The sequence below is a fragment of the Cimex lectularius genome, unplaced genomic scaffold, assembly GCF_000648675.2.
Source record: "Cimex lectularius strain Harlan isolate CLEC.00 unplaced genomic scaffold, Clec_2.1 scaffold93, whole genome shotgun sequence".
NCBI classification, from domain to species: Eukaryota; Metazoa; Arthropoda; class Insecta; order Hemiptera; family Cimicidae; genus Cimex; species Cimex lectularius.
The window spans coordinates 1,350,020-1,368,494 of record NW_019392669.1 but is presented as its reverse complement, the minus strand read 5'-3'; the positions used below and the strand labels follow the sequence as shown (position 1 = coordinate 1,368,494).

General features: G+C 37.3%; 1 protein-coding gene across 4 annotated transcripts in view; it reads left to right on the top strand.

Annotated features, from left to right (window-relative positions):
• LOC106672101 (trithorax group protein osa) overlaps positions 1 to 18,475 on the top strand; it is a 198,004-nt gene that overhangs the window by 65,922 nt on the left and 113,607 nt on the right. For all 4 annotated transcript variants that reach the window (XM_014403246.2, XM_014403244.2, XM_014403247.2 and 1 more), the window contains exon 4: positions 4,460 to 4,522. In XM_014403246.2, coding sequence (XP_014258732.1) covers positions 4,460 to 4,522 — 63 coding nt within the window. The remainder of the gene's footprint in view (positions 1 to 4,459; positions 4,523 to 18,475) is intronic.

The following is an 18,475-nucleotide window of genomic DNA, read 5'->3' as shown; positions in this document are numbered from 1 at the left end:
TATATATCAAAAACTAAGATTTTTATAGGGCCTTTATTGATTAATAAAAAATTAAAAAATAGCTATAGCACAATTCGCCAAAACAATTTTTAGGTAAAAGTAAAATTGGCTATTTAATTAGTAAATAGATGTGATTAGGAGTGGACTGTTACGACTTGTGATATAACCAAAAAAAAAGATTGCACAGTACTCTTGGCAAATATTGACTTAGACAATTCAGCAGTTGGCCCATGTTTATCCAAAATAAAATAATGGATATGCAATAAATATGTGTTGTTAGTAGTTATCAATTAAACCAAAACCACAAGAGGTTGTTATGGTTTACCTGGTTAAAAACAGAAATCTTGAGAAATGTCATACACATCTACTATTGAGCACATTATTGTCCAGTATAAAGTAAATGGGTATTTAATAATAAACTGAGGTTAATTTTTCTAACTTTTTAAAAAAGAAAACTTTTCCCTACCAGGTAGCATACCAAATCACCTACCACATATATTTAGAAACTGCCACCGATCTAGTTTTTGTTCACTCTCGTCCACAGATTTTTTTTGCTAATTTGTAGATTTTATTTGTTTGTTGATAAACCTATCTCGTACTATTTTATTGTTCACTTCAATTGTGTCTTTTTTTTGTATATTCATATTTTCGTTTATAGATTTTATCCGGTGTCAAGCTGTTGTGTCGTTTAACAAGTCAACAGTACGCGTACTTTTCATTTTCTTCCAAGTTCAACCACTTCAATACAGTAATAAAACGGGGCTCGTTTTCGGCGGAGTCGATCTGCGGAACGGGTATGTTTAATTGGCGTTAAGTGCGCTTTTTCATGACGGCACGGAGGATTCAACAACCTGGGAGCCTCCCTTGGGCCGCCCGTTGTCGATGTGTGAAGAGAGCCAGAGCCAGCCCCCCTTCGGTTCGTTTGTGGAGAATTTATGTTAATGGCCGGGACCTTTCTCAGAAATCCGGAGATAATTGCGGGTTCAACGCCGCCCGTGGAATTTCCTTTGCGCCCTGCTAAAATGTCTTATAGACTTTCTGTACTTGATTTGTAACGTTTCTGAGTTGTTGTGATCGAAAGTTATCGAATGTTAAATGAAAAGAAAGCATAGCAAGACCAATTTTCGATGGTAGATTTAAAAATCTCACTTGGCTCTTGCCTTCCTCTTACAGACTCTCTCTCTCTCTCTCTCTCTCTCCCACTCNCACACACACACACACACACACACACACACACACACACACACACACACACACACACACACACACACATTCGCTTTCTCATTCTCATAAACTCGAATATATCTTTTAGTTTGGTCACCTTAGTTATCTGAAACCACTAAACTCCAAGTTCATCACCACCGATGATATCTACCATTCTTTCTTCCACTCGCTCACCACTCAATTTTTGTCATTTTTTTAACATCTACCTACCTAGATCCCCTTTCTTCTATTCATTCACATCGAATCACAATTCTGTAGTCCCCCCTCTCTCTTTCTCTCTTTCCCTCTCACTCTCTCCCTCCTTTGTCTTATTGGTCTTACTTCTTACTTTCTCATCTATCTCATCTCTCTGACTTACAAATCCCAATCTTTTCTACTTTTCTCCGCCCCGTCTCTCCTTTTTTCTTCTACATCCGGTCAGAAATATCAAACTTACCAATCACCAACTCTCGCCCAAATAGAGTAAAACTCATAAAGTGGTAGGGCTGAATACCGACACCGGTTTTGAAAACCTACACCACATTGGGTATATTAGATATAAACCCCCCCCCCCAAATGTTCCTCATTCATATGCTATGCAATGACTGAAAGAAAGGTGCCAGCCATATGCGAATGGGAAACCTTGGATAGTACAAGAAACGGATTGTTGCAAGTCATTGTTCTTTTTAAAAGAAGAATCGACTCAACGGAACTTAAATTACTAGGATAAGCACAACCCACAAGGTTCCATAGCATGGGGAACACCGAAACCCACTTCCGATAGTTATGTTTTTTTGTTTTTGTCTTCCCACACTTTGTCTTGCACATCCAAAATATCTACAATAGTATCTATCCAAATACTTATTTTTTCTCTTTCAATAAAATGAATATATAAGAATTAATGACCGTGTAAAATAATAAGGTGCAGTAAAGAATGCCTACCTACTGACTCACTCTACCGTGTATTTTTTTTCTGCTAGTTAGATATTTACCCTTATCATGTCTATAAATCTACTGAAAGATTCATACTAGAAAGGCTAGGCTTGGTGGATTGTATTGAGTTCTTATTAATGTCCAAGAATTTATGCTTGAAAGTTTTAGTATAATTGGGGAAGCTGTAACAAATTGTGACAAAAATTTAAGAATTTCCTGTTGAGAAAAAAATCTTTTGTGGAGTCTCATTGTATGAATTGTACATTTTCATATAAAAAGTGTTTTTGTTTTTTTTATAACGCAGTGCAAACCATGGACGCGTTACAGCCGCTTTTTGATTTTCATCCCTCTCCGCGTCGTACTCTCCTCATGTTAAATTGAGATTTTGCGTTGTTAACGTAAATGGCCTACGAGGCCGGCCCGGAGTTTTAATGCGATTTGTTAGTTCCGGATAAGAAGAGAGGCCCAGCAGCAATTTAACGAAGCGTAAGCCCTCCTGAATTAATTTACCCCAATTATTCTTGTATGTGTATCAAAACCCTCTCGGTCGGTTCATATTTTCACCGTTTGGAAAGGGGGCGGCAGTCCTTTTTTTTAACCTCCCCCGGCCCCTTTTTTACCTAGTCCGCCTCCCCTGCTAATTAATGCCGTCGAAAACGTTTTTGAAGATAATTACTTCCCCCTTGTTGATTAGTTTTTGTAATTTTATTACAGGCGCGCTATTTCCGTTTTATTAATGTATGAACCTTTTTTTGTTATCTAATTTACGCACTGCGAAATTAAATTGTTTCTTGTCCTTTATGTTCGGTCGTGTCGAGCACACATCAGCTGAAAAGAATATGACTAATATGAGCACAAACGTTCAGTAGATTATTTAATGAAAAAATCATGTTTGCTTATGAGGTATAACTAGTTTATATTGCATTAGACTCTCTCTAACACCTTCTTATCTCTTATTCACTCACCCCTCCTCACTCTGTTTCTCCTGCCTCCAATTATCCCTGTCTTCTCTTTCTCTCCCGCTATCTATATATCTACGTCTCGCTCTCCCTCCCTCACTCTCTCCTTCTCTCCATCTCTCCCCCCTCCTTCCTTCTCCTCAATCTCTCTCTCTCCTTCTCCTCTCTCTCTCCTTCTCCTCTCTCTCTCTCCTTCTCCTCTCTCTCTCTCCTTCTCCTCTCTCTCTCTCTCCTTCTCCTCTCTCTCTCTCTCCTTCTCCTCTCTCTCTCCCTCTCTCCTTCTCTCTCTCTCTCTCCTCTCTCTCTCTCGCACACACACACACATTCTTATCTCTTATTCACTCATCTCTCCTCACTCTCTGTTTCTCGTTTATTATGTGCATACATAATTTTGGTCCTCCGGGCCGGATGTTGGACAGACTTGAATCAATTTTTCAAGCTTTGACGTTGTTCGTCCTGTTGTTTGGTGTGTTTGTGCTTATGCTTATGTGGCCTTGAATTCTCTGGTTCGGGAGAGTGCCGATGATGTTTCTCCCGCTTTCGCTTCTTACCACTTCTTAACTTCTGACAACTGCATGACCTTTGAAACTTCTTTAACATCGTGCAGATCAGAAAAGAAAGAAGAATCGCCGTTTCCACATTTTTCAGCTGCCCCCAATTATCCCTCTCTTCTTTTTCTCTCCCTCTATCTATCCGGCCTATCCTATCCACCTCTCTGTCTGTGTCTCTCTCTCTCTCTCTCTCTCTCTCTCTCTCACACACACACACACACACACACACACACACACCTTCTTATCTCTTATTAACTCATCTCTCCTTACTCTCTGTTTCTCGGCCCCCAGTTATCCCTTTCTTCTCTTTATCCCCCTCTAATCTATGTACTATCTATCCACCTCTCCCCTCCTTCTCACCCGCCCTCTTTCTATCTCACTCACTCTCTTTCTCTCTCTCGCGCGCGCGCCCACACACACCTTCTTATCTCCTATTCACTCATTTCTCCTGCTTTCAGTTCCCCTTCTCTTCTATCTCACCTATCTATTATATGTTTGTGCTGGACGTGGATATTGTATGTGGTATGATGAATTATGTAATCACATTCATATTTCATCTAAACCTGTCTCTGTTCAAGGTTTGTTTTACCATTTATATGCCCTTTCTGTCTTACTTTTTGGCCATTTGAACTACAAACGTATAATTTTTACAGTTTTGTGTTGTTGCTTTATTGGTTAGGTATGTAAAATACAATTTTATTCTATTTTTTATATATTTGTCAGATCTTAGTTGACCGTTACTAGCTTTTACTAATATTTTTCCGCCGCCTTGGTCGAAAAACAAGGTAGTAAACAAATTTGTTGTTGTTGCAGAACATGGGAGGGCGGACGGCAGAGCAGTCACCGACGCCGAACGCGCACGCTCCAGATCCAGGGGTAAGTCGAAAAAAAGGCCGTACTTTCTCATGTTGACTCCTTGACGGGAAAACACCGGCTGATGTACGATCGGCCGGGACGATTTATTCGTGTCCTATCCACTTTTCCGGAGCGATCGCTCCCTCCGAACCCGGTCGTGGTAAACACCCCGTCTCTCGGAAAGCAAACACCTTCCATCCTGTTTTTTTTTTTTTTTTTTTTTTTTTTTAACATATCTTTCACTTTTAGCCGATGCCAGCAGATCCGAGGAAAGAGGATAAACCGCGTCGTATTCAATGCGTATCGAATCAACCGTCTATCGTAACGTTGTTCCAATCGTCGGCTGCTTTTATTTCCCTATGCCCGTGGGTTTCCGTGGCGAAATCATAACTCCCCCGGGACACAAAAAAAAGTGTTATGCAAATGACACGTCCTTGAAAGGAATGCGGATCCAGAAGGGGGCTGTATTGACAAGCCGGGGCATAATAACCGGCCCATGATTTATTCATTGAACACATGATGGATTACAAAAGGTTTTTAACGTCCTACCTGGATATCGTTTAATTGAAAAAGGAAAATAAATCCTGCACTGATGTTCGTTAACATTGTTAACGATTCAATTTTACCTTTACAAGTACTAATTAAGATTTTAATGGATGAAGGAAACAGTATTTGTTCAAGTTAATGGTCTTACAGGTGATAGGGGAGTAGAATTGTGCCCGAAGAGGGGGAGGAGGAAATGAAGAACATTAATTAGCACATATGTGTAATGTCAAGAAAAAAAAGGCATATTGAAAAAATAAGTCAGAGTGATGTGTCCGTTGGAAAAAGAAAGATAGGATGATGGTTATTGAGTGACGGTACAAATACATGGGAGGGTGTAATATCGGCTACACGAGAAATAGATAAGATAGTGGTGATAGTGAGAGGAGGTGAGAAGAAAGAAGAGTGAAGTTATATAATGAAAGAAATTAGTTATTAAGTGGCTGATGTCGGAGCCAGTTACACGAGAAATAGATAAGATAGTACGGAGAGAGAAGAGTGAAGTTATTAAGTTAATGAAACAAACGAGTTATTGAGGGACTATACAAATGTCAAAACAGAGATAGGGTAGTAGTGTACACATGAAAGTTTGAAATGCAGCGATATACACGAGAAATAGACAGGTGAGGGAGAGATAGGATATGATATACAGTGAAGTATTCCAGTCGAGAAAGTGATAGATGATAGGAGAGGTAGTCGTAGTTAGAGTAGAGTGGAGGTGGGTGGGTTGGATACGCGAGATGATACAGGGGATGTACAAATTAACTAGTATTTTAGAGAGAGGGACAAGTTTGCAATAGAAAGAAGTAAAAAAATGAATGTTTGGATAGATACTATTATTGGAAGTGACAAGGCAAAAAGAACTATCGGAAGTAGGTTTTGTGTTTCCTATGCTCTGGATCCTCATGGGCTGTACTTATGATTAGTTCTTTAAGTTTACTCGATTCTTCTTTCAACATGGAAAAAGACGATTGTTGTTGCAATATTTTTTATAGGTTTTGTCCAAGGTTTCGTATTCGAATATTGTTTGGCCCTTCTTCTTGCTCGTTGCATAGCTTATAAATGGGATTCGTAGTGTAATGCACCGAATAAACCAGTGATCGGTATTCAGCCCTACTGCAATCCCGAGTTTTACTCTCTTTGGACTAGAGTTGTTGATGTAAGTTTGATATTCGTGGCCGGAAGTAGTAGGAAAACTGATAGACTAGGCGGAAACAGGTAGAAATGGAAGGGGGTGGTTGAAGGAAAGATAGAGGGAAGTAAAAGAAAAAGGAAGATGGGGTAATACAAATTTATGAGGGAGAAATAGATAGAAAGAGACGTATAGAAGTTGAAAAATATAAAAAAATGAGAGGTGAGGGAATGTATGATGGAATAGAGAGGGAGGTTGATGGGGGATACCATGGGGGTGATGGACTTGACGTACACGTTGAGCCTCTCATCTGAAGCCCGACAGTTGTCCGTATTCAATAACGTATTTGCAAGGATGGCTAATAATGAGTCGGCCAAATTTATTTTGTGTTGGAATTGATGTTTCAAAAGCTTCTTTGGATATTGGCACCACCTGTAACGTTGAACAATTATTAGTTTCAGATTATTTCTGTCTGCCTAACCTCACTATCACTCGATTGGAAACGACTAACCTAAAATAAATTAGAAGTAGAATTTATAGGCATGAGAGCGGACGATAAGAGAGAAAGAGCGAGAGAGAGTCTGGTCAGAAGAGGGAGCGAGAGAGAGAGAGAGAGAGAGAGAGAGAGAGAGAGAGAGAGAGAGAGAGAGAGAGAAGAATAGGCGAATTGGAGGCAGGAGAAACAAAGTGTGAGGAAAGAAGAGGGACTGGAGAATAAGAGATACGGAGGAGTTAGAATCAGAGAATTAGGGGCAGAAGAAACAGTGTGAGGAAACATAAGAGAATAAGAGATACGAAGGAGAGATTGAGTGATTGTTTAACGATTTATTTATAAAAACATACGCAAAAGTTAGGCCTCTAGGGCCTTTCTTAAACTTAACGTGTAATCACAATTATAATATTGGTTTATAATCGCACAGACATAAAACAGAAATAACAAATTATTATAAAATCAACAATGATGTAAGTGAATAAAGTGAGAGTAATTATTCGGAAATCGTGAGATGCGGTCTGGTGTGAGGTAGGTTTTAGAAAAACCGTTTTCTTTATCGTGCCAACGTTTCGATCTTTATTGAGATCATCTTCAGGGCCTGGGATTTATAAACAAACATTGTTTTAATTTTATAAATACATGTAGGTTGTGGAAAAAATTTATGAATTTATACAACGCTAGAAAATTTTAGATTTTAAAAAACATCACACTAAAGTGAGAGTAAGTTGAACTTATAAGTTTACACAGAGCATAAATTATTAGTATTAGAGAGAGACACAGACAGACAGTCAGAGAGAGAATAATAGACGAATTGGAGACAGAAGAAACATAGTGTGAGGAAAGATGAGAGTATAAAATATATGAAGGCGAAAGAGAGAGAGAGAGAGAGAGCAGGTGGGCGTGAGAAGAAGGGGTTATTGAGTGACGGAACAACTTAGTAAATGGGCGAATTGGTCCACCTGAATTTTTAGTCAAGGTAGTTAGAGACATATGGGGTAGTATCATAGATATAGGAGGGTGAAATGGGTGAAATATAGATGCAAGTTACTCGAGAAATAGACAGACGAGAGAGTACGGAGAGAGAGAAAGCATAGAGAATGGGAGGGAGAATTGGAAGCAGGAGAAACAGAAGAGTTGGATGAATAAGAGATAATAAGGAGTGAGAGGCAGAATGTGAGGATCAAGGTAAATTGTAGTTGAATGACGGTACGAATTTGTTAAAGCAGAGATTGAAAGAGAAGGGTCGTAGTATATACATGAGGGTGGAATGTAGGAGCGAGTTTTCACGAGATAAAAAATACTTGAATGTTTTTATAACAGATGTTTAAAAAAAAACTATCTTATGCCAACGTTCTTTTTGGTTGGTTCACCTCGTCTTGTGAAGTGGGTAGTCGTTAAAACCGTGGCGTAGGGCGAGAGAAGGGCCATGTGCTCGGAATTTGTCTATTTGCCCAAATGGCTGTTTTAATGGGGTGGCGGATGCCAGGTGGAGGTACAACAGCCTTGCCCCGCCCTTTGCATTGTCCCGACACAACCCTCCGTTCGGGTCTATCGTGCGTGTTACGTTCCGGTGAATTTTTTTTTTCTCCACCGGGGGCTGATGTCCATACTCTCAATTGGTCTGCAGAAGTGATTTGGCAAAATAAATAAAAAAATTCTGAAAGTATTTGAGATATATTGTTTGTATTTTGTACTTGCAACAATTTTTCAAAATCGTATTTAGCCCCTTTATCTCCATATTCCATTTATTTTGGTGGGTTTTTTTTTCTGCCTTGATAAAAGAATATTTACTGATTATGTTTATAAAAGAAAAATAGTTAAAAATTTAAGGGTGAAATTGTTTCATTCGTCACGTTTCGAGCTGAAACCCCTTTTTCAATCTTTGCCTTCTTTTATTTGCCAACCCCAATTACCAATAAGAAACAGTGCCAAATTGCAACGGGTAAACTGAACCAGCTTCCAATGTTTCTAATGTCTGAATTCCAAAGTGGTTCTTGGAACTACCATTTTTCCTTTTGTGAAGATAACAGAGAAAAGATGTAGTTTAATAGTCTAATAAAATATAAATTTAAAAAAAACGTCGAGTCTAATTAGGATTTTTTAAAATAATTTTAACACCTTGAACTCGTTATAAAAAATTACAAAACAGAATTTTAACGCGATTGTGATAAAAGAGTTGAGGAATAAAAACAGAAAACAACCGGACAAAAACTGGTCTGTTAATACTACTTGAGAGAGCGAGTTGGAAATGAATTTAATCCAAAATTCCGCATTGCGAAAAAATTATTCCAGAGAGGAAAACACTTCAATAAAACTATTTACAACGGCAATTAAGAAAAAGGAAAATATAACGGCTAAAAATATAAAACCGGACGATATCTGCTTGGAAAATCTTACATACTCGATCTAATTTGCCTACTTAATAAAAATAAAAATAAAAAAACGAAAAATGCGTTGTTTTGGCTTTTCTTTAGTTATTTTAATTTAGTACATAAATAGCATTGTTCTTGTTGTTATTCTTATTTTTTAACAATGTTTTACATTGAGCTAGTTTTCATCAAACTAAATCATTTGGTATCAGAAGGATGTATCTTAGGTTTGTTTGTGGAATCCTTGTTTTCATGGAACTAAATCATGAGGTTTCACAAGGATGTGTCTTCGCCTGTTTATATACATCCTTGTTGTCATGGAACAGACTCATTAGGTATCAGAAGGATGTATCTTCGTCCTGTTTGTGTACATCCTTGTTTTCATGAAACTACATCATGAGGTATCACAAGGATGTATCTTCAGCTTGTTTATAGGCATGCTTCTTTTCATAGAATTAAATCATTAGGTATCGGAAGGATGTATCTTTGACATGTTTATGGACATCCTTTTTTCATGGAACAAAATCCTGAGTATCACAAGAAGGTATCTTCGTCCTTTTGACGTACATCCATTTTTTTCATGTAACTAAATCATGAGGTTATCATGTATTTTCATCGATGTATCTTCGGCTTGTATATGGACAAGTTTGTTTTCATGAAAAAAATCATGAGGTATCACAAGGATGTATGTTCGGCCCGTTTATAGACATGCTTCCTTCTTTTCATAGAATTAAATCAGTAGGTATCGGAGGGATGTATCTTTGGCATGTTTATGGACATCTTTTTTCATGGTACAAAATCGTGAGTATCACAAGGATGTATCTTCGTCCTGTTTATAACAGTACATCCATTTTTTTCATGTAACTAAATCATGAGGTTATCATGTATTTTCATTAATGTATCTTCCGCTTGTATATGGACAACTTGGTTTTCATGGAAAAAAATCATGAGGTATCACAAGGATGTATCTAAGGCCCGTTTATGGACATGTTTCTTTTTAATGGAATAAACTCATGAGGTGTCAGAAGGATCTATTTTCGGCCTGTTTATGGACATCCTTGTTTTCATGGAACTAAATCATGAGAAGCATCACAGTATCACAGTGAAGCACATTTGGCTTGCTAATGAACATATATTTGTCTTACATGGAATTAAATCATTAGGTATGACCCCACGGTATTTCCAGCTTGTCTGTGGACAGATATTTCTTTTACATTGAGCTAAACCATGAGGTATATGTAAGTAAGGTATCTTCTGCTTCTCATGGCTAGATAATTGATTCACATGGAACTAAACCGTGAGGAATCTTTGGCTTGTTTGTGGACATCCTTGTTTTCAAGGAACTAAATCATAAGGTATCAGATTGAACACCTTTGGCTTGTTTATGAACAGATACTTGTCTTACATGGAACTAAATCGTTAGGTATGACCGCACGGTATCTCCAGCTTGTCTATGGACATACATTTATTTGTTTTACATTGAACCATACCATGAGGTATTTGTGTAAGGTAGTTTCTGCTTGTTATGGCTAGATATTTGTTCCACATGGAACAAAACCGTGAGATATCTTTTGCTTGGTTATGGACGTCCTTGTTTTCATGTAACTAAATCATGGTGTATCGGAGTGAAGCACCTTTGACTTTTTTATGAACCGATGTTTGTCTTAAATTGATCTAAATTATTAGTGCCGACAGCACGGTCTCTAGGTTGTCTAGGACAACTCTTGTTTTGCAGACACAATATCATGAGGTATCACAAGGAGCTGTCTTCAGCTTGTTTATGGATGAATCCTTCTTTTACACGGAACTAAATCATGAAGTATCTTCTGCTTATAGTCATACCCCGGTTTTCATGGAATCAAATCTTTAGTAATCTTGGGCTTTCACGTCTGGCATCTTCTTCTCATTTGCGTAGTCATTGGTTATGCATGGATATAAATCATGAAGATTTACAGTTTGGTATAAGTGGTATCGCAGGCATATCACATACATCCTTGGTATGTCCATATCCTTAGACTACTCCTCAGCAAGACTCGACAATATTTTTGATGTCAGTATTACTTTCAGCTTGGGTTTTGATATCTTAAGTTCATGCTTTAGGCGATACATATTTGAAAGGAAAAAAAATACTGTCGAAGGAGGGTTTTTGATATGTTAGTATTTTATGAGAAAAGAACGTTTCATATGATGTTGGAAGGGGTGAGTCAGAACGGACTTTGATATAAAGCCTCCTCAGCTGCTAACATCATAGAGTTTAATTTGGTACGGTGACCACGGTTTAGGGTCCCGAAGAACCCAGGGGCGGGCCTTAACGAGCCCCACCGGGGGCCACGGCCGTTGGGGTCCTTTTGACAAGAAGACTGATATGCGAGTGAGTGGATTAATTAGGGATGAGAAGGATGAAGATGGGCCCGAGGGGGTGGCCGGGGGCGGCGTGAAAGGGGGCGAAGAGGGGTGTCAATCCTGACGGGGGTCGGGTATTGACGCAGTTGTGACGTCACCGTCGTCATGACGACCCCGCCCCGAGTTAGGAAAATGGGATTCATTTATTAGGAGGGCGGCGGCGGCGGCCGGTGGGGGCGGTTTTTCAGATCCGACCTCTTTCCCCGGCCCTAATGAAAGTGCAGATTGCTTTGTTGTTTGCACGGCCGGCCCGGTCGCCTGGGAGACGGCCTCAGCCTCTTCTCTCCCTTGTTTTACTATGGGACACTCCGCCATAATTGCACGTGTGCGACTTCCACCTTCCCTTTCTCCCCATTTACCCGGCCCTTTCGCCTCCTCCCTCCGCTGAGTACATCCCCGTAACACTGCTTCTTTACGACGCTACCCCATTTCTCAAAAGCATAAACTCTTTACCCCCTAACTGCCTGCCGTTTACAGCGAGCCCCGTTTCCCCCGTGCAAATATGACAGCATAAATCCATTGGCATTACTATTTTTTCGAGACGGGAAAACCGAGCTCTCTTGAGATTGTGTCGTACTACCTAGTGTTTATTGCCTGTGTTGGTGTTTTCAACAAGACGAATTGCCACTATCGTGTTATTATATAAATTTATAACACGTAGAAAAAATTTCATAATAGTATCATATACTACAGGCAAGATATTTTCTCGAGATAAACATAATCGTTTTTCCTCTTACTTTGCCTTTTCCCGTCTTTTATAACCAGGTTGGTGTTCAAATGTTGATATTTTAAAAAAATATCTCACCAAAATCAGCCTTTAAAAAATCTCAAGGATCAGCCTTTAAAAAACATCTCACCAAAGATCTGCCTTTAAAAAAAAACTTCTCACCATAGATCAGCCTTTAAAAAAAAATCTCACCAAAGATCAGCCTTTAAAAAAACAACACAACAAGGGTCAGCCATTACAAACATCTCGCCAAAATCAGCCTTTAAAAAAAACGTCTCACCATAGATCAGCCTTTAAAAAAAAATCTCACCACAGATTAGCCTTTAAAAAACATCTCACCAAAGATCAGCCTTTAAAAAAACATCTCGCCAAAGATCAGCCTTTAAAAAAAATGTCACCCTAGATCAGCCTTTGAAAAAAAATCTCACCAAAAATCAGCCTTTAAAAAAATCTCACCAAAAATCAGCCTTTAAAAAACATCTCACCAAAGATCAGCCTTACTCCTATGGAATATTCTAGCTCCATAAAGATCTAAAGAAAGACCGGTAGCACAAGCTCAAATAAAAATACTAAATAAAGACGTTCAACATTCCATCACCAATGTTGGTAACACAGTTTTGATTTCTATATTATGTTCCAATATATCCAATGATATTTGTTCTAAACATCCTGGTAGATTTAACAAGGATGAAATAATCGTATAATTTAAATTCCTAACGTGAAGACTAAACTACATTCTATAATACATCAATTCTATTTTTAATGCCTTTGGATGTGTGTGTGTGTGTCTGTCTGTATGCGTGTGTGTGTGTACATGTCACATGTGTGCATATACATATGTATGCATTAATGCCATATGTAACACTCACACATGCTCAAAAAATTATCCAATACAATAAATATTCCAATATTATTTTCGTCAGAATTGGTCACCTTTTGGTCCGTCAGTTATTACTCTAGACCAATCTTAATTTCGCTTTTTCCTTGTCAGCTTTCTTTTAGTTCTTTTCCGGCAACATGGCTTGTTTGTCAGTTTTTTAGAGGTGGTTTTTCCATCATATATATCGGTTGTTTTCTTTTAGGTCTTTATTGGGATCATGGCTTTGTCAGTGTTTTAGGTAGATGTGGACAAAAATTAAGTGGTTTGGAATTGTTTTGCACATCTTGTTAAATCCCTGGGATACCATTCTTAAAAAAATCCTTAACTATGATACCTCGGATGCAGGACCAGGTCCTAAAACAGGAGCAATGAATTGTAAACCGTGTTGAAACGGAATGGAATTATCGACAGTCTGCTGAATGCAATCGATTCCCATTTGGGTTAAAATTGTTCCGTCTCTTGTATAGCAAATTGAAACAGAATATAGGAAAGGTCAGTGCGATGCTATTTAATATCAATTACACGGTTCAGTTCTGACCAGTCATTTCTTTCTATTGCTTTACGATACGGCTGTCATGAAGGATGTGCCCGGTTGAACTGTAAAAAGGTTAAACACGTCCGAATAAATTCCAGTTAATATAATATTTCTTAGGTCTTGATGGCACAGTTTTCTAAAGTGTTTTGTTACAGCAAGGACGTGAAGTTAAAAAGATTGTGAGAGTGTGTTTGGCATATAAAAAGAGACAACCGTATTTGCTTTTTCACATTAAGATGTCCAAATACAATAGAAAACACTTATTTGTTAGTTTCTAGGTAGCTACCTCGTTTAATTTCATTGCATTTTCCACTATCGCGAGAAAAGAGAAAGAAAAGAGGTATAAATCCTGCCAGAAAGCCTGGCCCCCTCGAGTTATTTATCACCTCATCCCAAACCGATCAGGATGCTCCCCCCAAAAAAACCCCTACTCCTTTTAACAAACACGGGTTATATTCATAAAAGACACCCTCCTCTCGTTCGCGACGTCGCTCGGGAACGACAAAAGGCCGGCAATTTGTCAGGAGGGAAAAGTGGGCGATATCCAGAAAGGGAAGGGCGAGGAGAGGAAGAAGAAACTAGACATAAATGTCGATATAGCTCTTCCTACGAAGATAGAGGTTTTAGAGCCGGCCAATGTAAGAGGTCATTTCAGTCTCCTCCTACCACTTATCTTTCCACCGACAAACCTCCCTCCTACCATCACTCTTCCACCCCCGAGAGTCAATTCCTTCCACTTTATTTCTGTCCATTTCCGCCGGGGCAGAATCCACTGGGAGGCGTTTTCCTTTTTTCCATCCGCGCACAAAAAGATTTGGCGTCTATTGTCGAATGGAGACTATTTATTTTACATTTAATTTTAAAAGTTTACTCTTCAAAATAAACACCCTTTTATACTTATTTACATTTGTCCAGGAAAATTTTTAAATACAAGTATAATTTCAAAGAATTTACGGATCATAAACAATTAACGTACAACTTTGAGGAATTTTATGAACTTTCTCTCTCTCTCTCTCTCTCTCTCTCTCTCTCTCTCTCTCTCTTTCTCTCTCATATTTTTATCTTTTCTCTCCACAGAACCCTTTCTCATTTTAGCTTTACTTTCCTTTCATTCATACTGTCAATCTCTCTCTCTCTCTCTCTCTCTCTCAATCTCTCTCTCTCTCTCTCTCTCTCTCTCTCTCTCTCTCTCTCTCTCTCTCTCTCTCTCTCTCTCTCTCCCTCCCTCCATTCTTACTCACGCGCTCTTTCCCACTACACACTCCGTTCTATTTATTCTCCATTATTTTTTTCCTGCCTGTTTAATTTCCTTTCATTCATACTATCAGTCTCTCTCTCTCCCCCTTTCCTTTTTTCTTTCTCTCTTGCTGTCCCGCTTTCTTTCTTTTTCTTTCCTACTCACACACATTTCAATATCATGCCCTGCCTGCTTTTCTTTCTTCCATTTATTTTGTCAGACTCTTTCTTTTCCCGTCACCATTTTCCCCTTGGCTGTCTTCTTTCTCGTGCATTCTTGTTTCTTTCTCATTCACTCTGCCTGTTTGTCCCTTTCTTTATCTCATCTTCTACATCTCAATTTGCAATAGTTTTAGACAAAACTATATTCATTTATTGTCGACCTCTTCTTTAATTTTACCGCCACTCAACATGTCATTCCCTTTTTCTCTTTGCTTTTCTTCTTTCTCATTTTCTCTTTTATATATTCTATCTCATCTGGTTCTGTTTTTACTTACTCTCCCGTTTTCACAATGTCTTGAAATAAGAAATTGTAATTATAAACAAATAATTCAGCCATGGTTCGTAATATTTTACATTTTTATGGCATAATACATGTTTTCTTTTTATTAATTTAAAAAACATGATCAAATCTGTAAGAATGTTTAATTGAATAGTCATGATCGCATTACAACTAAATGATTAATAAGTAGTAGATATCCTTGAATGAGTACAATAAACCGCCGGTACGTTCATATCGTATCTATTCTAAACTAATATATTCCATTCTAAATGATTCGAAAGAAAGTTCGTTGAAACGGTTGGAACATTTTTTCCGGGATCTTCGTTTTCTTTCCATTTAGTTTTGTTTCGGGGGTCGATTTTTATCGCGAAGGGGTCGGTCGGTCGGTGTAACTTCCTCAACCCCCGGAGTCGCAAGAATAACACCCTGGCCCAGCCGATCCGAGCCGGGCCGCCTCCAACGATAAAAATAATCTCGACTCATTCTCGATTAAACATAAACAGAGCCGGGGCCCCGAACCATTATCTTCCCCGGGGGATTGTTTGCAGAACGGTGTACGTGCTCGATAAACTGCCGGCTGGCTTTCGCCTCCGAACCGAGAGGAATAAAACGGCGTTTCGGTTATGCTAAAGACCCGCATCGCTCGCCGGGCGGCAATATGTCCAACAGTGTAGAACAATTTAAATTCAACCTTTCTGTGTTTTGTGAGGATTTAAGCAAATTTTGATATTGGGTTTAATTTAAAATACAGGCTTACCCACAATGATTTTTTTTCAACGAAGCCTACATGTCTGTTAAGTTTTATAATTTGTCGGAAGTTCTGCCACGGACTAAATTATACCTTTTTCCCCATAATTTCATCAAAATCTATTAGAAATGACATCTCTTGCCGTATCTAGTCTGTTTGTATATAATATTTAGAAAAATAAAATTCCTCACTGAAGATAACACGTTTGAATAACTTAAGACCCGCGAGTTAAGACAGACTCAGTAAGTAGTGACCCTTTTACCCCCTTTTTTATTTATTGAAAAAGAACTTTGATTTAATTTAAAATATTCAAGATATAATAATGTTAATTAAAGCCTTCTACGCGTAATACTAACAATTGCATGTAAAGTAAATATAAATATATTATTGGTTGTAAAGCACTTGTAATATGTCATCATATGGAGGTTAAATATATTCCCTCTTATTAGAGGTTTAAAAGAGAGAGAGAGAGAGATAAGCCATGACGGGACAAACAGGAAAAGGAGGAAGAAAACAGTATCTTGTTGATCCCACGTCGGTAAAAGTTAATTATTGCCACTTTTCGAAAAATTACGAAAATGTTTATTTTTAAACAAATTTTAATTTAATCAGCACAATTGAAAGTGCTACTAGAAGATAAGCGTGTTGTCGAGCATTTGACTGCTGTTTAATCGTTCAGGTCCGCCTAGTCTCGCTTTCTTTTTCTATAATTTACCATTTTTATAGAATGAAACAAATTTGCTGTATACACTTTGTCAAAATAATCGATAAAACATCTAAATAAAATGCAATATATGCAAAAAGACATTGCAGTTCCGTTATGGTAGAGTACTTTCGAAAGATGTAATAAAATAAATAAACATGTTATTTAAAAAATATTCATTGTCTATAAGGTACGACTAGGACTATTAAACCGAATTGTTATTAGGGTGTGATTTTTTTTTTTTCAAATTTTTGTTATGTATGTAAATTGATGGAGCTTAGTACAGTCAATTTATTTAATTATCTTAAGTTCATTATTTATTTAATCATTTATTTGGACGTTTCAAGAATTTACACCCATCATACGAATCGTAAGGCATAAGCGTAACAAAGGGTATTAGAATTTTACATTTTATTATGAGGAAAATTTTAAATATTTCATTATATAGTCTCTTTTAAAAGATATATGACATTCCGCATCTGTAATTTAAGTTTATTTTGTATTTATTTATATTTGTATTTTTTAATGTAATACTTGAAAGAAAAAAATGTTTACCTACCGACAATTTTAAAGTTCTCACTGATTTTTTTTTTTTTTTTTTTTTTTTTTTTTTTTTTTTTTTTTAATTTAGGAATCTAATTTTTGGGGTATTTATACAATTTTTCATAATTATTTTAATTTACTTTACATTTACTTATATTAAGGGAGTTTTTTAGAATTATGTTAAGAGTTTGCGCAAAAAGAAAAAAAAAGTTTAACATAACATACTTTTAAAAAATACATAACTTTCTTCCATTTTTCCCCGCAGCTTGTAGGCAAGTAATGTTTTCCTTTTTAATATTACTTAAAAATGTGTGGTATTAGTGGTATTGTTATTATTATTGGTAATGATTATTTGTACATCATAAGAGATGCGGTCTGGTGTGACGTAGGTTTAGAAAAACATTCTCTTTATTGTGCCAACGTTTCAATCTTTATGGAGAGCATCTTCAGGGCCTGGGATTTATAAACATTGTTTAAATTATTCAAATACATGTAAAATGTGAAAATAAATTTTTACAATGATGTACACAATATAGAAATTTTAGGTTTAAAATAGCCGTTTTAATTCAAATAAATAGCTAATATTCATAAATCAAATACAGTATCAATAACATACATATAATACAAAACTACATATAAAACAATCTCATTACACTCCACACATCAAACAATTCTATATAGTTATACTTTTTATGTAAGATCTTGGTTAAGATAAAAAAAGTGTCACGAGCATTCGAACCCACGACTACTAACATTTTCATTTCAATCAAGACGTTACATAAAAAGAATAATTAATTGAAAGACGTCATGTGGTCATTCAGACCACTGAACGTAATGAATTAATATTTTACATAGTCTATCATCACCAAAAAATGTATCTCTCTTTTCCCTAATAATCCCGAAGGGCCGAACGACAAACCATACCCCTTTTTTTCCATTGCCGATCCCCCTTTCACCTCAAAAAGCCGACTCCTCATAGAAAAACAAATTTCTATCGCTACTTCCTTCCGCACTCCTTCAAAATCCAACATTTATAAACAAAAAACATTAAAACAACACACAAAACATGAAAGAAAAAATTAAAACAAAACACTAACACTCTCAACACGACTCACAACTGAGGCACATCTACACAGAAAACACACACTTTGAGTGAGTCC